Source organism: Tachypleus tridentatus, chromosome 8 (assembly GCF_004210375.1).
Source record: "Tachypleus tridentatus isolate NWPU-2018 chromosome 8, ASM421037v1, whole genome shotgun sequence".
Lineage (NCBI taxonomy): Eukaryota > Metazoa > Arthropoda > Merostomata > Xiphosura > Limulidae > Tachypleus > Tachypleus tridentatus.
In genome coordinates this window covers 151753179-151777119 of record NC_134832.1, presented here as the reverse complement: position 1 = coordinate 151777119, position 23941 = coordinate 151753179, and the positions used below count along the sequence as shown (strand labels likewise).

General features: G+C 36.0%; 1 protein-coding gene across 1 annotated transcript in view; it reads right to left on the bottom strand.

The window, feature by feature from the left end:
* LOC143223751 (cilia- and flagella-associated protein 58-like) overlaps nt 1–15543 on the bottom strand; it is a 100358-nt gene extending 84815 nt beyond the window's left edge. Inside the window, exons 1-3 of the mRNA XM_076452141.1 lie at nt 15435–15543; nt 13236–13322; nt 11741–11956 (exon numbers count right to left, since the gene is read on the bottom strand). Of these exons, the coding sequence (XP_076308256.1) occupies nt 11741–11956; nt 13236–13322; nt 15435–15443 (312 nt within the window). The 5' untranslated portion in view covers nt 15444–15543. The remainder of the gene's footprint in view (nt 1–11740; nt 11957–13235; nt 13323–15434) is intronic.
* Nucleotides 15544–23941: the final 8398 nt, after the last annotated feature.

Below are 23941 nucleotides of genomic sequence, written 5' to 3'. Positions count from 1 at the left end.
ACTGTAGTATGGTAACAGAGAGCTGAACAAACCAAAGGTTGTACTTTGGCCACTGTAGTATGGTAACAGAGAGCTGAACAAACCAAAGGTAGTACTTTGGCCACTGTAGTATGGTAACAGAGAGCTGAACAAACCAAAGGTTGTACTTTGGCCACTGTAGTATGGTAATAGAGAGCTGAACAAACCAAAGGTAGTACTTTTTGGCCTCTGGGGTATGGTAACAGAGAGCTGAACAAACCAAAGGTCGTACTTTGGCCACTGTAGTATGGTAACAGAGAGCTGAACAAACCAAAGGTTGTACTTTGGCCACTGTAGTATGGTAACAGAGAGCTGAACAAACCAAAGGTCGTACTTTCTGGCCACTGTAGTATGGTAAAAGAGAGCTGAACAAACCAAAGTTTGTACTTTGGCCACTGTAGTATGGTAACAGAGAGCTGAACAAACCAAAGGTCGTACTTTGGCCACTGTAGTATGGTAACAGAGAGCTGAACAAATCAAAGGTCGTACTTTGGCCACTGTAGTATGGTAACAGAGAGCTGAAAAAACCAAAGGTTGTACTTTGGCCACTGTACCAAAGGTCGTACTTTTTGGCCACTGTAGTATGGTAACAGAGAGGTGAACAAACCAAAGGTTGTACTTTGGCCACTGTAATATGGTAACAGAGAGCTGAACAAACCAAAGGTAGTACTTTGGCCACTGTAGTATGGTAACAGAGAGCTGAACAAACCAAAGGTAGTACTTTAGCCACTGTAGTATGGTAACAGAGATCTGAACAAACCAAAGGTTGTACTTTGGCCACTGTAGTATGATAACAGAGAGCTGAACAAACCAAAGGTCGTACTTTTGGCCACTGTAGTATGGTAAAAGAGAGCTGAACAAACAAAAGGTAGTACTTTGGCCACTGTAGTATGGTAACAGAGAGCTGAACAAACCAAAGGTAGTACTTTGGCCACTGTAGTATGGTAACAGAGATCTGAACATACGAAAGGTTGTACTTTGGCCACTGCAGTATGGTAATAGAGAGCTGAACAAACCAAAGGTCGTACTTTGGCCACTGTAGTATGGTAACAGAGAGCTGAACAAACCAAAGGTCGTACTTTGGCCCCTGTAGTATGGTAACAGAGAGCTGAAAAAACCAAAGGTTGTACTTTGGCCACTGTACCAAAGGTCGTACTTTTTGGCCACTGTAGTATGGTAACAGAGAGGTGAACAAACCAAAGGTTGTACTTTGGCCACTGTAATATGGTAACAGAGAGCTGAACAAACCAAAGGTAGTACTTTGGACACTGTAGTATGGTAACAGAGAGCTGAACAAACCAAAGGTAGTACTTTGGCCACTGTAGTATGGTAACAGAGATCTGAACAAACCAAAGGTTGTACTTTGGCCACTGTAGTATGGTAACAGAGAGCTGAACAAACCAAAGGTTGTACTTTGGCCACTGTAGTATGGTAACAGAGAGCTGAACAAACGAAAGGTTGTACTTTGGCCACTGTAGTATGGTAATAGAGAGCTGAACAAACCAAAGGTTGTACTTTTGCCACTGTAGTATGGTAATAGAGAGCTAAACAAACCAAAGGTCGTACTTTGGCCACTGTAGTATGGTAACAGAGAGCTGAACAAACGAAAGGTTGTACTTTGGCCACTGTAGTATGGTAACAGAGAGCTGAACAAACCAAAGGTCGTACTTTGGCCACTGTAGTATGGTAACAGAGAGCTGAACAAATCAAAGGTAGTACTTTGGCCACTGTAGTATGGTAACAGAGAGCTGAAAAAACCAAAGGTTGTACTTTGGCCACTGTACCAAAGGTCGTACTTTTTGGCCACTGTAGTATGGTAACAGAGAGGTGAACAAACCGAAGGTAGTACTTTGGCCACTGTAGTATGGTAACAGAGAGCTGAACAAACCAAAGGTTGTACTTTGGCCACTGTAGTATGGTAACAGAGAGCTGAACAAACCAAAGGTAGTACTTTGGCCACTGTAGTATGGTAACAGAGAGCTGAACAAACCAAAGGTTGTACTTTGGCCACTGTAGTATGGTAATAGAGAGCTGAACAAACCAAAGGTAGTACTTTTTGGCCTCTGTGGTATGGTAACAGAGAGCTGAACAAACCAAAGGTCGTACTTTGGCCACTGTAGTATGGTAACAGAGAGCTGAACAAACCAAAGGTTGTACTTTGGCCACTGTAGTATGGTAACAGAGAGCTGAACAAACCAAAGGTCGTACTTTTTGGCCACTGTAGTATGGTAAAAGAGAGCTGAACAAACCAAAGTTTGTACTTTGGCCACTGTAGTATGGTAACAGAGAGCTGAACAAACCAAAGGTCGTACTTTTTAGCCACTGTAGTATGGTAAAAGAGAGCTGAACAAACCAAAGGTAGTACTTTAGCCACTGTAGTATGGTAACAGAGAGCTGAACAACCAAAGGTCACACTTTGGCCACTGTAGTATGGTAACAGACAGCTGAACAAACCAAAGGTCGTACTTTGGCCACTGTAGTATGGTAACAGAGAGCTGAACAAACCAAAGGTTGTACTTTGGCCACTGTAGTATGGTAATAGAGAGCTGAACAAACCAAAGGTAGTACTTTGGCCACTGTAGTACGGTAATAGAGAGCTGAACAAACCAAAGGTTGTACTTTGGCAACTGTAGTATGGTAATAGAAAGCTGAAGAAACCAAAGGTAGTACTTTGGCCACTGTAGTATGGTAACAGAGAGCTGAACAAACCAAAGGTCGTACTTTGGCCACTGTAGTATGGTAACAGAGAGCTGAACAAATCAAAGGTCGTACTTTGGCCACTGTAGTATGGTAACAGAGAGCTGAAAAAACCAAAGGTTGTACTTTGGCCACTGTACCAAAGGTCGTACTTTTTGGCCACTGTAGTATGGTAACAGAGAGGTGAACAAACCAAAGGTTGTACTTTGGCCACTGTAATATGGTAACAGAGAGCTGAACAAACCAAAGGTAGTACTTTGGCCACTGTAGTATGGTAACAGAGAGCTGAACAAACCAAAGGTCGTACTTTTGGCCACTGTAGTATGGTAAAAGAGAGCTGAACAAACAAAAGATAGTACTTTGGCCACTGTAGTATGGTAACAGAGAGCTGAACAAACCAAAGGTAGTACTTTGGCCACTGTAGTATGGTAACAGAGATCCGAACATACGAAAGGTTGTACTTTGGCCACTGCAGTATGGTAATAGAGAGCTGAACAAACCAAAGGTCGTACTTTGGCCACTGTAGTATGGTAACAGAGAGCTGAACAAACCAAAGGTCGTACTTTGGCCCCTGTAGTATGGTAACAGAGAGCTGAAAAAACCAAAGGTTGTACTTTGGCCACTGTACCAAAGGTCGTACTTTTTGGCCACTGTAGTATGGTAACAGAGAGGTGAACAAACCAAAGGTTGTACTTTGGCCACTGTAATATGGTAACAGAGAGCTGAACAAACCAAAGGTAGTACTTTGGACACTGTAGTATGGTAACAGAGAGCTGAACAAACCAAAGGTAGTACTTTGGCCACTGTAGTATGGTAACAGAGATCTGAACAAACCAAAGGTTGTACTTTGGCCACTGTAGTATGGTAACAGAGAGCTGAACAAACCAAAGGTCGTTTTTTGGCCACTGTAGTATGGTAACAGAGAGCTGAACAAACCAAAGGTTTTACTTTGGCCACTGTAGTATGGTAACAGAGAGCTGAACAAACTGAAGGTAGTACTTTGGCCACTGTAGTATGGTAAGAGAGAGCTGAACAAACCAAAGGTTGTACTTTGGCCACTGTAGTATGGTAACAGAGAGCTGAACAAACCAAAGGTAGTACTTTGGCCACTGTAGTATGGTAACAGAGATCTGAACAAACCAAAGGTTGTACTTTGGCCACTGTAGTATGGTAACAGAAAGCTGAACAAACCAAAGGTAGTACTTTTTGGCCACTGTAGTATGGTAACAAAGAGCTGAACAAACCAAAGGTCGTACTTTGGCCACTGTAGTATGGTAATAGAGAGCTGAACAAACCAAAGGTCGTACTTTGGCCACTGTAGTATGGTAACAGAGAGCTGAACAAACCAAAGGTAGTACTTTGGCCATTGTAGTATGGTAATAGACAGATGAACAAACCAAAGTAGTACTTTTTGGCCTCTGTGGTATGGTAACAGAGAGCTGAACAAACCAAAGGTCGTACTTTGGCCACTATAGTATGGTAACAGAGAGCTGAACAAACCAAAGGTTGTACTTTGGCCACTGTAGTATGGTAACAGAGAGCTGAACAAACCAAAGGTCGTACTTTTTGGCCACTGTAGTATGGTAAAAGAGAGCTGAACAAACCAAAGTTTGTACTTTGGCCACTGTAGTATGGTAACAGAGAGCTGAACAAACCAAAGGTCGTACTTTTTAGCCACTGTAGTATGGTAAAAGAGAGCTGAACAAACCAAAGGTAGTACTTTAGCCACTGTAGTATGGTAACAGAGAGCTGAACAAACCAAAGGTCACACTTTGGCCACTGTAGTATGGTAACAGACAGCTGAACAAACCAAAGGTCGTACTTTGGCCACTGTAGTATGGTAACAGAGAGCTGAACAAACGAAAGGTTGTACTTTGGCCACTGTAGTATGGTAATAGAGAGCTGAACAAACCAAAGGTAGTACTTTGGCCACTGTAGTATGGTAACAGAGAGCTGAACAAACCAAAGGTAGTACTTTGGCCACTGTAGTATGGTAATAGAGAGCTGAACAAACCAAAGGTAGTACTTTGGCCACTGTAGTATGGTAACAGAGAGCTGAACAAACCAAAGGTAGTACTTTGGCCACTGTAGTATGGTAATAGAGAGCTGAACAAACCAAAGGTTGTACTTTGGCCACTGTAGTATGGTAACAGAGAGCTGAAGAAACCAAAGGTAGTACTTTGGCCACTGTAGTATGGTAACAGAGAGCTGAACAAACCAAAGGTTGTACTTTGGCCACTGTAGTATGGTAACAGAGAGCTGAACAAACGAAAGGTTGTACTTTGGCCACTGTAGTATGGTAATAGAGAGCTGAACAAACCAAAGGTTGTACTATGGCCACTGTAGTATGGTAATAGAGAGCTGAACAAACCAAAGGTCGTACTTTGGCCACTGTAGTATGGTAACAGAGAGCTGAACAAACCAAAGGTCATACTTTGGCCACTGTAGTATGGTAATAGAGAGCTGAACAAACCAAAGCTAGTACTTTTTGGCCACTGTAGTATGGTAACAGAGAGCTGAACAAACCAAAGGTCGTACTTTGGCCACTGTAGTATGGTAACAGAGAGCTGAACAAACCAAAGGTCGTACTTTGGCCACTGTAGTATGGTAACAGAGAGCTGAAAAAACCAAAGGTTGTACTTTGGCCACTGGCCACTACCAAAGGTCGTACTTTTTGGCCACTGTAGTATGGTAACAGAGAGGTGAACAAACCAAAGGTTGTACTTTGGCCACTGTAATATGGTAACAGAGAGCTGAACAAACCAAAGGTAGTACTTTGGCCACTGTAGTATGGTAACAGAGAGCTGAACAAACCAAAGGTAGTACTTTGGCCACTGTAGTATGGTAACAGAGAGCTGAACAAACCAAAGGTAGTACTTTGGCCACTGTAGTATGGTGACAGAGATCTGAACATACGAAAGGTTGTACTTTGGCCACTGTAGTATGGTAATAGAGAGCTGAACAAACCAAAGGTTGTACTTTGGCCACTGTAGTATGGTAATAGAGAGCTGAACAAACCAAAGGTCGTACTTTGGCCACTGTAGTATGGTAACAGAGAGCTGAACAAACCAAAGGTCATACTTTGGCCACTGTAGTATGGTAATAGAGAGCTGAACAAACCAAAGCTAGTACTTTTTGGCCACTGTAGTATGGTAACAGAGAGCTGAACAAACCAAAGGTCGTACTTTGGCCACTGTAGTATGGTAACAGAGAGCTGAAAAAACCAAAGGTTGTACTTTGGCCACTGTACCAAAGGTCGTACTTTTTGGCCACTGTAGTATGGTAACAGAGAGGTGAACAAACCAAAGGTTGTACTTTGGCCACTGTAATATGGTAACAGAGAGCTGAACAAACCAAAGGTAGTACTTTGGCCACTGTAGTATGGTAACAGAGAGCTGAACAAACCAAAGGTTTTACTTTGGCCACTGTAGTATGGTAACAGAGAGCTGAACAAACTGAAGGTAGTACTTTGGCCACTGTAGTATGGTAATAGAGAGCTGAACAAACCGAAGGTTGTACTTTGGCCACTGTAGTATGGTAACAGAGAGCTGAACAAACCAAAGGTAGTACTTTGGCCACTGTAGTATGGTAACAGAGAGCTGAACAAACCAAAGGTTGTACTTTGGCCACTGTAGTATGGTAACAGAAAGCTGAACAAACCAAAGGTAGTACTTTTTGGCCACTGTAGTATGGTAACAAAGAGCTGAACAAACCAAAGGTCGTACTTTGGCCACTGTAGTATGGTAATAGATAGCTGAACAAACCAAAGGTCGTACTTTGGCCACTGTAGTATGGTAACAGAGAGCTGAACAAACCAAAGGTAGTACTTTGGCCATTGTAGTATGGTAATAGAGAGATGAACAAACCAAAGGTAGTACTTTTTGGCCACTGTAGTATGGTAACAGAGAGCTGAACAAACCAAAGGTCGTACTTTGGCCACTGTAGTATGGTAATAGTGAGCTGAACAAACCAAAGGTAGTACTTTTTGGCCACTGTAGTATCGTAACAGAGAGCTGAACAAACCAAAGGTTGTACTTTGGCCACTGTAGTATGGTAACAGAGAGCTGAACAAACCAAAGGTTGTACTTTGGCCACTGTAGTATGGTAACAGAGAGCTGAACAAATCAAAGGTAGTACTTTGGCCATTGTAGTGTGGTAACAGAGAGCTGAACAAACCAAAGGTTGTACTTTGGCCACTGTAGTATGGTAACAGAGAGCAGAACAAACCAAAAGTAGTACTTTTGAAGATCTTCAAGATAAGTAAATGGCAAATCAACATGGCACAAAACCACATCTCTCCTAAAAAATTCCCGCCAACAGAGGAATCACGTGTGTAAAGAAAAAAGCTGAAGTTAACAAATGTGCTAACAAGAATGTAATTAGAGGAAATGCATCCACTTAAAAACCCTTAGTATCTGAGTAAGTCACCTTAGAGAAGAGATGTATGGTGGACAAGTACTGTGTGATAGACATGAGGATAAGACAAAGACGAGAAAACTGGTCTGGGGACAAAAGAACAGGACAATTAAAGTCAGTTTCCTAAATAGGTAAAATAGATAACAGTTACTGAGAATCAAGAAATGGAAAATTTGCATAATGATAGACTAAAGCAAACTGATCTGAAGTCTCTAGAAGGTGAAGCATGCCAATTCTCTCATACAACTGAGAAACAAGAAAAACTCAGCATGAACCTAAATATAAGGTTATAGTGAAAACACAAATTACTGAGAGGAAGAAATATCATGTGAAATGAAAATAGAGGATTATAAATGATTTGGGAGAAGGATAAAACAGAAAATATCTGGGAAATCATGTCCAAACAAAAACATATTAAGCCTAACAGAACCAACAACATGAATATAAGAAGACATGTAAAATTCAGTTGGAGGAAAGATGCTGTCAAATTCTTTATCATCCTGAACTGGTTCAGTTTGTTCAGAAGAAAATTGGGCAACACAAGAGAAAGAGGTTGCTCACATAATGATCAATCTCTCGTCAGATAATTGTTAATAATTCTAAAGTTGAGTTCCCCCACCTGAAGCCTAAGTAAATATAAAGGTAGAAGGTACAATCTCACATGTGATAACTTGTACTTCAGAATTCATAATGCAAATAAAACCAAACAGAATTGTGCTTTTAAAGAAATAAAAGCATGGAAAACTTAATTCTGTAGCTGGGCAGAAACTTAAATAATACCAGAGTGAATGAGATACAGATTAAAACTATTTAAAACAAGTAAGAAACATGAAAAAAATTATTATTTTCTTACACTGAAAATATACCTCTGATATGTGTTTATCTCTTCTTTCAAGATTGGCTATTTTCATTCAGTGCTGGCCTCTAGGTGTGAAAAATGTCTTTACACATGCCTCAAGCCTTCTGCTCCCACTCTTTTCGAATTACTCTACTCCAACAGGTCTCTCACATAAATCATGTGTCATCTCTTAAACAATAGTAGCACAAAATGCTGATGTAATGCACGTAATTCCTTCTACACTCCTGTAACAAATTTTCACTTTAAAGTTTAGCAGATGTGAGCACCAGACAAATGGGGAGAAAGGATGAAAATTGTGCATAGAGGTAAGTACCTGTTGGGAATACATTTTCAGTGTAGGAAAAGTATAACTTCCAATATGTTACTTAGCTTCTCTCACAGGATAAGCCAGAATTCCTCATTGAGAAAGAAGAGAGAATGATACAAAGGAATGAAAGAAGTACAAGCATAGCAAAGGATACTTCTGAAAATGAGAGATATAGATCCAAATATTAGAAGAAAGGACCACATCACTTCTGAGCCACGTATACATAAGGAAGAAGTTAGAAACTTGTAGAGTGGTGGAGCACGTCGAACCATACTCAGTATGCCAACTACATCCAAAACCTCCTTGCAGGGTAATGACAACCAGGCAAAGGTAGGATAAGGAACACACCATCTTCACCCAATCCCAAGAATTGGTGATTAAAACCCACACTGAGTATGATTTGAGGATCAACTCTAGTCTATCAAGTTAGGAATTGATATCAGGCAACAAAAGGATGTGTGTTGCATGGAATCGACCATTGTGAGGGTTTATAATGATCTGTTTACTCTAATCCAACCCTCAATGCTGGGAACTTACTTCCATGCAAAGGTAGGATGAAGTCTCCCAATCAAAGGGTGAACTGCAATTTCCACAGATCAACTCCAGTGTTTATTGAAATGGTATCAGGAGGCCATGTAATCAAGTAAGATGAAGGCTCAACTCCTGTGTTTGTGTAAATGGTACTTCTAGGCCATATCCACCAGGAAGACAATGGCTAAACTCCTGTGTGTATGGAATATATATCTGGAGGTCAGGTCAATCAGTAAGGTGATAGCCCAATTCCAATGTTTGTGTAAATGAAAACCAGATTTAAATTTTAAGAATACCTGGTTAGGCACCACTCATGACAGAGTGGGATCCATGTAATAACATGGGGGTAAAAAGCCTATGAAAAAAGGAAATGAAGAAAACTTAAAAGTTGGACTGAAGTCTGGATAACAGTCACAGGTGGTAGATGAAATCCTAACATAAAGGACAGTATGATAAGATGAAGATAGTGAGAGATGAAAGTACTGGGAGTGGTCCATATGGGACAATGGAAATGAGAAGTGAGGGAAAACGTGAGATGTTGGACCTAATTGAATGAAACATGGAATAAGGTACAAGGTAAAGAAGACAGGAGAAAGTAGGTTAAACAAACGAACAGGTGGACATAGTTCATATGGGTAGACAGTGAAAGATTATGATATGAGGAGGATAGCCAGGGGATAAAAAATCTGTTGCACATACCTCAAAACCAAAAAGTGCATGCTGTATAACAACAAAGGACTTTGACACTACACAGAAGCCTGTCCAAATCTGGTCTATGATAAAGACAGGAAACTGAAGGAATGGAAACAAGTAAAAGGATAAACATCCCTTCCAAGCAGCCAAGTTCTTAGGGATAAAGGAACAAATGAGATAAAGAAGAATATAGACAGTGTGATAAAGGGTACATGAAATATCAAGCAAACAGGTCTAATTATCAACATTCACAAGCCAGGAGAAGAATGAAATATGTCTTAAGAGACACATAAAACAAGGAGCACAAGAAAAGTGGTATGAACGGAAGTAAAGTGATTGTATGGAGGACTACAGTAATGTCCCAATCCAGAAGGTGAGGATGCCTTAGAGACTTCCAAATGTGGAAGGACTGAATGAGCATTATAAGAACAAGGGAAGTAAAAATCCTATAATATCAGGGAAAAGCAGAAGGTATGGGATAGAGAGGAACTAGCTAACAAGAAGGTGACTCCACATGCGAACTATATGACTATTTGACAAGGAGTAGAGTGGAGAAGAGAAATCACTTGAAACAATTGGATCCAGCATTCAAAATCACAGATATCATTGGGTGGCCCTTTGGTGGTTGATATGTGCTAACACTGAATGAATCATCACAAGACAATGACAGGTGAGAAGAAGGAAGTGATGTAACACTCAATGCAACACAAGAAGTTCAAGAATTTTGATATACAAGACTGTTTTATTCATAGACCAATGGCCCAAAGCTTCCTTGTCATTGGCCCATGCTCCCCAGTCTTGAAGGAAAATATCCATGAAAAGATGGAGATCTGGATGTGGTGGAGGAGATGACATGTCTGCCAATGTATGGGTCTTGTCCATTCACCCATAGCAGATTGTCTCACAAGGGAAAAGGTGGATGACAGAGAATTCCAAATAAGGTTTAATCATTCATGTAGTGCCCATTGCAGGGATCTCATATGGGCATAGCTGAGAGACACCAGTGAGATCATAGACGTTCATATCCCCAAAGTAACAGAAAATCATGAGCACTTCCTGACTGGACTGAGAGAGCATGGTGAACTAAAATTCCATGGAATGAAGATGTGAAGGAAAATGCAGAGCACAACCCATGTTGGTGTCAAAAATACCCACAAATTGACAAAAGTTTGAGTGGGTGGAAGAAATGACTTTTCCAATTTGATCAATCAGTCCACCTGAGCCACTCTAAAAAGGAGTCAGTGAGTATGAGAAGCTAATTCCTCCTTGAATGAGTCTGAAGGAACCAACTGCCCATGTAATAGTGAAATCACATCCCCAGAGTACTAATATGATGTGATAAAATACATAATGAGCTGAGTCTGAAGAGGAAGGCACAAAGTTGGTAAACCACTCCAAGATGGGCAAATTGAAGATAAGGTACAGACTGATGTGCTATCAGAATGTGGAGGTAAGTATTGCAGCATCTATTTTCATCATCCACAACCTTGAGGAAAACACCCATCTTAGGGTGAGAAAAGACTGCATGGTGAACTTGGGGACTTCAATGAAGGGGTTGAGATGAGATAAAATGATTATTGGTTACCGATCCATGGTTTTCTTGGGGACAATAAAAGAACAGGAATAAAAAAGCATGGTGGACTGGTTTGATAGTTTGCTGTGATAGTAAGTCTCTAATCATCTGTGACAGATGTTGGAAGATTACAGGTTCTCAAAGAGGAGGAAAGGAAATGGGTCAAAACAAAACAAGAAATAGAGTAAGAAAGTGGATAACAAATCCTTCTGACAGAATCTTTATCATAGACTGAACTTTAATGAAGGGACACCAGTGAGGAAGAAAATCAAACAGTTGAGCTCTCACCAGACCTGAACCCATACGGTAGCCATTGGTAGTGGTGGCGATAGATTTTACATTGCCAAGGAATAAGACAATTAGAAATACCCTGATTGGAAAGAATGGGTAAGAGTTGGGAGAATGAAGAATGGGAAATAGAATGAAGGAGGCATATGAGGCTCTGAGTAAAACAAATTGTCTATAAAAGCCATAAGAGTTGAGTATTGACAGCCTAATATTATCTGAAGTTTGACAGTTTTTGGGGCTGTATCAAAGATGTAATGTCTTGGAAAAAGTGCAAGGTATAAATACCCAAGATATATAAAGGGTACATTAAACTATGTAAAATTAAGCATAATTTATACCAAAAATATGCATAACTTACCTTCTTCAAGGATTCTATGGTCATTTTATCGTCTTCTGACAGCTTTAAAGCTGCAGCAACTTTGGAACCATTGGCAGCAATTTCTGCATTGAATTCCCGACACTTCTGCATCAAGCGTTTTTCATTTTCATGAGATTTATATAAAGCTTCATGAAGTTTTTCATATTCACTTCGAAACTTATCAAGTTTTTTATCTCCTGCTATGTTTTTGAGAACCTGCCAATGGAAATTCTCATTTTAAAACTTTACTAGAAAATGTTTATACCTGCATGTCAAAGCAAATGAAAGATAAATCAGTTTAATAATGTAAAGTACAAGAACTTCATTACCTTATAGAATCTGCATAGCAATACACAAATTATTGACTATTATACATGATGCAGTCATGCATTACTAATATTTCTGTTCCCCAGTGGTATAGCAGTATATCTTTAGACTCACACTGCTAGAAACTGGGTTTTGATACTCATGGTGGGCAGAGCACAAATTGCACATTGTGTAACTCTTGTGCTTAATTCCAATACAATCAATCAACTAATGTTTCTAAACACTTTAAACTACAAAATATCAAAATACAGTCCCATTTTATGATTATATAAAAGCAAAAAAAAAAGGAAAAAAAAGAAAATGAGTTGATATATGCCAAAATTTTATGGAAATTTTCTTCCAAATTACAAAAAATACACCAAAAATAAAATAGTGTGATGAAGGTGCATGCATTCATTTTGATATAAGAACTTATTATTTGAATATGAAACATACTGCTGGATGATTTATGAAATAAGTCTATTCTAAGCATTAACAACTGGTATAAGTTTTGAAGCATTCTGGTAAACTCTCTTATCAGAAGTAAGGATATTACAGCTGACCTCCAATTGAACCTATGGAATTATTATGGATAAGGAAGTTTCACATGTTTATTATTTTTTGTTTGTAAACTTGATTTTTAAAGGTTGCTATTTAATTTCTCTAAATAATTATTTATGAATAATTTTTATGATTAGATGTTAATATTTTCACCAATAGAAATAGTAAATTTTTGTGTAACATACAGTTTAAGTAAGTGTGTTTTGGGTCCATAAATTAATAATACTGAGTGAGGTTTATAGATAAGATTGTAATATGACGGTTAGAATTGTTACAAAACTAGCTTAGAGAACATGAAAGTTCATAGTTTAGAATTATGTGAGCTATCCTTAGATAAAACATATTAATTAGGTTTGGTAATAAGGTATGAGTAGCCATGTAATTTAAACACATTTGTAGTCTGCTATGGCCTGATTAACTTAGTTATTTTGTAATGAACTATGTTTTTAATGCTTCATGTTTCACTCCAAGAAACGTGTTACAAAGTCAACACAGAAACTTTTACATATTGGTACTTCAATAAGGAGGAAAAACCTTTTTTAAATAATTCTGTAGGTCCTTTAATTATTCACTCAAAATTATTTTGTGGAATTATTTTATAATATTATTTAGTAAATTAGAATCAAACCTTTTGGAATTCTTCTTCCAGAACCTGGAATTTATCATCATCTATCGGCTCACCAACTTTGTCAGCAGTTGAAACCAATTCACTTCCCTGATGAAACAATTTATTATATTTGATTATTTTAAATTCAAAAATACATCTACATAAATAACTAATATTCACAAGTCTAATATAATTAATATATAAATTATGATTCTGAAAAAAAATTGTCTTATTTATGATATAGTACAACAATTTTTTAAAACTTGTAACCTTTTAATGTTATTGATATTCTTACAAAAATTTTAATGTTTAAACATTCCTTCCAAATGTTGATAAAATGTTGGTGTAGAGATGACTACACCAACAGATCTTACTGATGTGGACATACAAAAACAAAACATAAGTATTACTCATTTAACTTACAATGTATTATGATTCTAAGAAATCTGCTTTAATTATGTCTTGAACCATGGACTACTAATGCTCTGACACTGACCCCTGAACAATTGTGACTTACATCATAGCATTAAAATCATATCATTTAGGATTTATGTATCCACGAGATGAAGATTTTAGGCAAGTTGACAGGAAATAATAGAGCAAAGTTGAAAGTTTTTTTGTCAAATCTTACAGCATTTTATTTAATTTTGGTGATTTACATGAGGGCTCATGATTTGAGGTTTAATCCCCACTGCCATTAAACTTACCAACTGTTGCAAAGATTTACTTTTTCTTTTTCCTATATGTACTGTGATTTCAGGAACATTGTATTAATTGATTGATATAAAGGGGCCATTAACTGCTCAGCTCTACTGCTATAATATATAAAAAGAGTTATTGTTGTGTTCCATGTTACAAATATTCATTGATTATTCTTTATAATTACATGTTACAGGTTTGACTAACCAGTATTACCATTACAGTGTTTTCCTGACAGAGGTATATTTTTGGAAGTTAGGGAAGTAACCTCAAATGCTTTGAGTGAAAATGCTAAAACCAATAGCTTTAAGTGTAAAACAGTAATCTTGGTAAAAGTATGATGATGGTGACCCATGCCTGTTTCTACAGGCCCGTAACATAGTGTTGACAAAAGCAATAGGCTAGACTGTGACACTAAGTTCAAGAAATAAAAAGTTAGACTATATATATATACATATAAATTAGTGAAAAATAGGAATAGACAAAGTAGTGTCTGTTAAGTTACCCGTGTAACTTGTAATATTATTGTACTGTACACATGAAAATGAGACAGATAAAAAATAAGGATATTTGCTATAGATATTTTAAGAGACTTTTCTATTTTAATATATAAAGGCTACATAATTTGTAAGTGTTTGCATTGAATTGTGGAACTTTCTACTTAGTTCTTACAATTCAATTATTTGGGTTAATTTGTTTTGTTCATTTAAACATAAACAAAAGGTGTTAATTTCTAACTAAGTAAAAAAAATAAAGGCTTCCCAAAATGTTATAATAAATTAACAGAATTAAAAGTAAAGACACCAAAAATAACTACAGTTATTTACACCTTACTTATAATGATGAAAATATGACAAAAGTTGGCTAATACTAACATATGAATCACAAAACGACAAATTCATAATTTAAGAAATGTATAATTTACAGTTTATTTTGGAATTTTTTGTATCCTAATAAATATTCAAACATTCATTATTATAATTTATCCATTTGAAACTTTAATAGAAAATTATTATTGTGTTACTTTGGCTAAACTATATCAATGTAATTAAATGAGTATTGTTACATTAGATTCGATTATTATATCATAAATCAGAGAACAAGTGACACTTGAACAGTTTGGGAGAGAACATTCTATAAATGGAGTTCACTTCTTTAATAAAAAAAACAGCTCTAAGTAGCTTTTAATATTCATAAACGTATTCAATATTTTAAAATAACACCAAATCTTTAGGAAAACATTTCATAAGCTTCTAATTGTAACAAAAGGTGGTTTGTCTACTAAAACGTTTGATGTAGACTTTGAATGATTAGGTTAATTGTCTTTTTAAATTATTTGAATGTTTTAACCTTGCTTTTTTATTAGTCTTATTCTATAAAACAAACACTTGAATTAAAACACCTTTAAGTTTAACAGTTAACGCCAGTGTAAGCATGAAAAAACACAAGCGTTACTTGGTTCTATTCATAATATTTTTCCTCTCGAATTACACAAATAATATAAAAATCAAGTATCCTCACCCCTCCCATAGGTACTCTGTTTATTTAATACTGAAACATCAACATGAATGACAAAAAAACAGAAAACTAATTTTTTTGCTTATTCAATTAGAGAAAAGGACTTGTGTACATAGCAACGCAATTAGTTACTAAGGTGGTCGGAAGATTCAAAATGAGATACCAAACGTTTTACGGATCATACGTCAAATATGTTATATAAATAAAGAAACATTATGGTAGCATATAAGAGTATTAGTTAAAATAAAAATACGAAATATATAATTCATCTTTTTATTTCATTTCATTGCTGTTGTTTAAGGTGCCTTTTGCCCTATGGAACAGCAATTTCGATGATTGCTACTTTTTTGTTGTTGAACCGCTAACGTTTTCCACATTTTACTTTTTTGCTTAATATAAAATTGAAGATTCATATATCTTAATCGAAACGTACTTCATAATTTTGGGAAATTTAATAAATGGGTAATAGGTAAAATTTGCATTATCATTGTGCTTAAGAAACGAATATAAAAGCAATATAAAGCTTGTGTGAGAACTTCGAATCGGTATATAGACAATAGGAGAATGAATATTTGAAGTTTATGGTACTGAGACACTATTGGTAAAAGAGTAGCCCAAGAGTTGGCGGTGGGTGGTGATGACTAGCTGCCTTCCCTCTAGTCTTACACTGCTAAATTAGGGACGGCTCGGTGCAGTGGGCTGACAACCTACCCACTTAAATACTTGTTAAAGAATTCGCAAGCGATTGCGGCCCTATGTTCCTAGATGGAATCTAATGGTGATAACTAACTGACTAACTAATGGGACTGAGTATGAGACTATAGTGCACCTTTTATTATTATTTTTTTAAGGCGCTATATTATAATAATCAATACTGCTAGCATAGATTTTTAATCCAAAATCCGGAATCACAAAAATCAGTGGCTGTTTTGGTCACTACTTTATCCCATAGATGACAAAAAATATTAAGATTGATTTCAGCGATAAATTTAACATTAAAGCTTTGCGGTAATCGGTTTTCCTGTTGCAGAAAATTTTTCATTTGAAAATGAGTTTTTCTCATTTGGGTCAAGATTTTAATCTAAATACGTTACAGTATAATGAAATGAAGACAAAAAACAACAACAACAACAATAAAAAACACAACAAAACCGCGAAGCAGAAATTACTTATCTTCTCGCTGTCTTAACAATGAAATCATTCAGTGTTTGACAGAGTTCAATATGATTAATCAAGTCTCAATTAATCAAAGTCCTAAAAAATAACCGAAGAATATTTATTGGTGTTTTTATTAATTGCAGACAGTGTCTGAGGTATTATGAATATGATAAATCAAGGTCAAAATTGAAAAGTTCGAAATAAAAGTAGCCCTGCCTTGGGAAGACTTTTCATCCAAACCATAACAAAATTTAGAACCGTCAATTTATTTTTCATTATATTTTATTTAACAATCAACATTAAACTTTCTCTATTACTAAGTTGCGATTTTAGAGCTAAAAATCTAGTCATATTGTACGACTGTTAATATTGTCTGTTATTATTGCTCCCTTAAAGCATAGTTACATTAAAAATAAATTAACTGAATACAACTTTTTGAAATTTGTAATAAAGATACATCAGCCGTGGGGGCGTTATAACGGTCAATCCCACTATTCGTTGGTAAAAGAGTAGCCCAACAGTTGGCGGTGGGTGGTGATGACTAGCTGCCTTCCCTTTAGTCTTACACTGCAAAATTAGGAACGGCTAGCACAGATAGCTGTCAAGTAGCTTTGCGCGAAATTCTAAAAAAACAAAAACAAGCTACTTGTGGCACCGTTTTTTTGTATGAGGGCTTATACAACCAAAATTGAGTTTTGATAACCAGAAAGAGCAAAGAACGTGTAGTCAATCATGTAGCTTTGCGTTTTACAACAAACAAACAAAACTTATCAAACATATTAAGTCTATAATAAATATTTGGCCCGGCATGGCCTAGCGTGTAAGGCGTGCGACTCGTAATTCTCGGGTTCGCGCCCGCGTCGCGCCAAACATGCTCGCCCTCCCAGTAGCTAACAACCTACTCACTTAAAATACTTGTTGAAGAATCCGCAAGCGATTGCGGCCCTATGATCCTTGATGGAATCTAATGGTAAATGATGATGATGTGAATAAATATTTATGTATTTCAAATTTTATATTAGAGAGTGAAATGTAATCTTACGCTATACGAAAGTTTGACTTAAAGGAATAAAATAGTCGTGATGAGAGAATGATGTGGGAATAAAGAATAGAAAACACAAACAAATAAGTTACTGGCAAAGTGAATGAATATTCAGTTTTTTAACCAGAAATTATTATAATTGAAACTGATATTTCCAGCAGATTAAAAACTAAGTTCGAAATTGGAATGCAAACTTTGCACTTCAACCTTCTGTTGTCTTTTACTGGCAAAAGTTTGAGTAGAAACGATTGGAAGTATAGCATATTTAAATAGTTATATTGAAACTTTTCCTTCTAAGATTTAAAAAATAATAATTTTTGTTATTTAATCAAATAAACTTTCGGTTGCTGTATCTCATAGCTTATCTCTAGATTGAAGCTACTCAGTCTCAGAATTGAATTCAGAATTTTGGGATTGTAAGTCTACAGACGTATCACTGACTCACATATATAGAATTATAGTAAAATACACATCACAACAAGTGCAAGGCTAATATTCCAATGCCTGAGCATCTTGAAATTGTATAAACAATCCTTAACGATCCTAGTTTATTGGAAAATTATCAACTTACTTGATATTCTTTAAACTATGACCTTTCAGGCACCTTTAAATAGAATAACTGAGTGGATATTGCATATCATCATTGAAATTAATTAATGGTTTTTGAAATTCATCTTCTGTAAATCTCTTACCACTTCATGAGCAATCTCAAAATTACTTTTAAAAAGTAAAATTCAATAACTGGTAATCGCTCAGATGTTGCTTATTAGTCAATAGCAAAATACATTATGCACATCATGCATTTCGTTGTTTTATCCTTTCATTTGAAAAATAAACTTAAACAGGCATTTATATACTTTGAACGTTTTTATTATTACAAAATATTTTTTATAGGATGGAGAAATGCTTGCATAGGTTGCAGTAATACAGGATGTTATCGAATAAAATTAGTGTTCAAACAACTATTGTAACTTAACTACTCCATATACACTTTCTAGTTCCAAGTGATACGCTTGCTCAACCTGTAATTACCCTGCAGTGGTAGGTACTGAATAAATATGATGACACAGGGAGACTTTTTGTTAGTCATCCCAGTACATTGGAGCATTCTGTACTGCCTTTTATCATAGTACTTACTTGGCTTTCTAATTTCTCACGTTGCTGGAACCTGCTCAAGTATATTTCTTCGTAACGCCATGCTCTTCATTCTCTAAGCCTCAAAATCAATTGATTTAGTTTGAACTTTATAACATTTTCCTGAATTCTCTTTACAACTTTATGAAAGCACGTTGCACAAGCGAAGTATTTATCCACAATGCGGTGCACTATGTTCTTAATATTTATTTAATATTTTACTAAAATTACTATGTAAACTATTGACTGTGCTTCTGATCACACATTTTAATTTTTCTTTCAAGCTCTTTTACCTTCAGTTTATATTCTTTCTTATTCGTGTTTCTGCTGCAGTTTCAGAATTCCTATTTGGAATGTAGTTCTTTTACATTTTATGTTTGACTTATCATTTTATGAGTTATCATTAAAATAGTTTCTGTTCTGTTTCACTTTACAGGCTTTATGTCGCTCATAATTAACCTTTATTGTCATTCTAATTTCTCACACCAAATGATATACTTTCAAAAGCACTTTTTACACTTGTTAGATAATAAACAGAACGAAGTGTTAACACATACAGTTAATGATTTATCAAAACACATCGATTCTTAGGTACCGTTTCCTTCCTTATCCACTTCCTTAGCCATCCGTAGCTCAAACGTTAAGTATTCTTACATGGAGTAAAATTTATTCATTGATAGTTGATGGCTTCCATGTAGGAAGACGCTAAATAGTTATCCTTCAAATCTTCAAGATGAAAAAGTGCTCAGTAGTCAGACTCCACCAAGAATTCGTCAATCTTCATCTCTGCTATTCATGGAGGCTGCTACCACATTGAATCGAACACATCATTAGAAAATATAACCTATGTTTCGCAATACGTACTTGACTTACAGATGAATTTAACTCCTATCACATTAGCGTTAAACTATGCTATTCGACATTATAATTCATCTCAACTTTTTCATACAGTGATTGGTTAAACTATGCTTTTCGACATTATAATTTATTCTCAACTTTTTCATACAGTGATTGGTTAAACTATGCTTTTCGACATTATAATTTATTCTCAACTTTTTCATACAGTGATTGGTTAAACTATGCTATTCGACATTATAATTCATTATCAACTTTTTCGTACAGTGATTGGTCTTTTCTTCATTACCTCTGTATGTTCCCTCAGCCCTTTTTCGTTTATTACTAAACAAGTCCAGCAAGTTCCATATTAAACATGCACCAAGCTGGTATGTTTTCATCCCCCAGATTTAAAAAGAAAAGATAAATTTACATCGTTCTTTTTTTTTGGCTCAAATATCAAACAATGAGAGTCTCCATTTGGAATCTCTAGAAATCCAATTTAACGTTCATTCTCTTTACCTGCTATATTTTTAGCTTAGAAACCAAGAAGATACAGAAAACCTGCTATACTTGAGTATTCTCCATGGTTCCTGCTATGGAGCAAGTTATGTGAAGAACAAGTTATGTATAGATCATCTTATGAAACAATAATACAATATTGGTGGATTATTAGAGCTTTGAGAATTTAATTTGGTGCATAAAGTCTTTCATGATAACCAACAAAAAATAGGAGAACTTAAAATGCCAGTGATAAATGTAATAAAATGAAACATGATGTCTAGGTGTAAGATATAATGAAATTTACAAACACTTTGGCTAACAACAAAATGTATATTACAATTCTCAACTCTCAAAAAAGATTTGGATAGTTTTTCTGTACATAAAAACGAATGCTTATCAGACTAAACTGATTACTTTGGGATTATAATGTTTGGAAGGAAAACATCTGACCTCTGCAAAATTAAGAAACAAAAAGACAAATGACAAAGGGCAATCCTTTCATGCACAACTGAACAATCTAACAGAACAGGGATATGTGCATTACAGTTTAGAACCTCCAAGGTCGTGAATATCAAGAAAAGAGCACACAGAAGTTATTCCGCTGGACCTGTCAACCTGATGAGTCTGCAAGAGGACAGAAGATGTCATACATTGCTACAAGGCAAAGGTGTTCACTTGTACAAGTTATGGTTATGTATAGATATAGATAGAATTATTCAAATCAAGCGAAATTTAAAATCTTGAATTCCCAAACAATCACATTTATGTGATATACGTTGAACTTTCAAAAGTTAAATTTATACACTAATATTTAAGTTGTCCTGGTTTTCTGATTTGTTTGTCTGCTTCAGAATTTGGCGCAAAGTTGTGTAAGGACAATCTACACACAGATGCTCCTAAGATTGAACTAGAAGTAAGGCAGATAGTCAACAGCAACCACTGCCAAGTGTTTGATTACTTTTATCTGATTGAATACTTGGATATAATCGTCATTTTCACAGTATGCCCAAATCCCCAGGTGTGGAGCACGTTTTACCGTAATTGTTGATAAATCATAAATCCTTGGAATCATAATCAAAACATGTTATAGACACGCTCATAATGCTAAAATTAGGGGTTCGATTCCCTTCGGTGGGCTTAGCAGATAGCCTGATGTGGCTTTGCTATAAGAAAACACACACACACACACTCATGACGCTCAAACCTAAAAGTTGTTCTTACAAAGATTGTCATATTGAGCTAAACTGTAATAATACTCTTTAAATTCATAGATATTTCGCTCTCTACGGGCTCAGTTGAATCGACCGAGTTCGTGACCTCAAACTGATCTTTATAGTTTTCATACTATAGCTTCTAATATGTTTTATATCTGGTTTATGTTGGTTTTTTTTAATTTCGCACAAAGCTACTCGAGGGCTATCTGCGTTAGCCGCTCTTAATTTAGTAGTGTAAACCAGAGAGAAGGCAGCTAGTCATCACCACCCACCGCCAACTCTTGGGCTACTCTTTACCAACTAATAGTAGGATTGACCGTAACTTTATAACACCCCCCACGGTTTAAAGGACGAGCATGTTTGGTGTGACGGGAATTCGAACCCGCGATTCTCGGATTACGAGCCGAGCGTCTTAACAGTATGTAAGATTCGTGTTAGAAAACATATGACGTTTTGATCACTGGTACGATCATTATCAAGTTTTCAACAGCAAAGAATGTTTTGATATTTAAACCAACATTCAAAATCTAACAATGTATTTATATTCTGAATTTACTGTAATTACTTAGTCATGTAAATACCAACACATAAATTTTATGAGTAATTGTCTACCAAACCAAAAACACATCCATCAAGAAACTTCCAAGATGAATTTCGTGTAAAAACTTAAAAAATACTAAAGAAAAAGAAGCCTATAAAACAAAAATTCACATTAGAAGAAAGAAAAGGTCTGAAACTTTTTAGGAGAAAAAGAAGACATTGTTATTCAAAGAGCCAATGAAGGATCGATATTTTAACAACCGAATAGTATGATTCCTTAATGGTAGATATGTTGAATAATATGTCTGAGTCTATTCAATCAAATATTGACATTAGTCCAACATACAACAAAAAATCAGAAAAAAACCCACCCAAAAAACCATTAAAATAAAACTATTAATTTTAAACTTTTATTTTCATACAAACCACTCATACAAAAACACAAACAGATTTTATGAATAATTTGTATTTATTATTTATAGAATTAATCACAAAGCAAAACACATGATATCGGCCTGCCACTCGACTCGTTATCTGAGAGTCATGAGTTCGAATCCCCTTCACACCAAACATACCCGTCTTCCCAGTCGTGGAGGCGTTACAATATTGCAGTCATTGGTAAAAGAGTAGCCCAAGAGATAGCGGTGGATGGTGATAACTAGTTGCATTTACTTTAGTCTTACACTGCTAAATTATGAACGGCTAGTGCAGATAACCCTCGTGCATCTTTGTACAATATTCAAAACGAAACAAACAAACCAAGAACACCAAATATCTACCCTTTGTCGAAAATCCATAAAAAATCAATAATCTTACGCTCAGTTACTTCTTCTTATAACTTTTTTAAACTACAACCTTGCTAAATATTTTAACTTGATTTTAGAACCTTATGCTTCCAAAATAAGCACCCAGTTAAAAATCACTACAACATTTGCATAGTTTAGAGAGCAACTTCTTTATATCCAGCTTTGATGTCATAAAACTGTTTCCACAAACGCCTTGTCATCAAGCAATACAACTTACAGCAAAAATTATTTCACAAGATTCCTAGAAGAAAATCAACATAAAACAGGAACACCAGATCAAACTTTTACAACTAGCTACATTTATTTGCTTTTAATACAAAAATTCGTGCTTCGTTCAGTTACACTGAGTTGTCATGGGAAATACATTGTCAATAACTTTAGCCACTCTTTTTTTACATCACATAGAACAGCATGCCATACCCACTTCCGTACACAAATCTGCATTTTGAGGCTTTACTTGTCAAGAAGAGTGTGTGTGTGTTTCCTTATAGCAAAGCGACATCATGCTATCCTCTGCTGTGTTCACTGGGGCAATCGAATCCCTGATTTTATCGTTGTAAATCTGAAGACCTACCGTTGTCTCAACACATAAACAATCTACGCAAAAACATACATTTCACAGTGGAAAATGAAGACAATTACAAGATAAATTTGTTAAGCTTTAACGTCACATGACTCCCCCCCCCCAAGGTTTCACAACTAAAATTCATATAAAATAACATACAACGCAAATTACATAAACTGGTTTGCTAATCATGTAATCTACCATAAGTTAGGCATTCTAAAAGGTTTCTTAAATTTAAAATACACTATATGCACCACAGAAAACATCAGTACAGAAATTAAACACTTAACTGAATATTTCACTGACATTAACCAGTTCCTTATTAAAGTAGTTATAGAAACTATTAATTAAGAACTTTAAAATACATGGACAAGAAGAAACATACTTAAACACTCTACAAAACAAAAAATAGCTCAATTACTTGCACTATACATAAAAGTAAAGAAAATATTAGTGTACTTCTATCAGATATTTGAAAAAGTTTGTTTGTTTGTTTGTTTTTGAATTTCGCACAAAGCTACTCGAGGGCTATCTGTGCTAGCCGTCTCTAATTTAGCAGTGTAAGACTAGAGGGAAGGCAGCTTGTCATCACCACCTACCGCCCACTCTTGGGCTACTCTTTTACCAACGATTAGTGGGATTGACCGTAACATTATAACGCCCTCACGACTGAAATGGCGAGCATGTTTGGTGCGATGGGGATGCGAACCCGC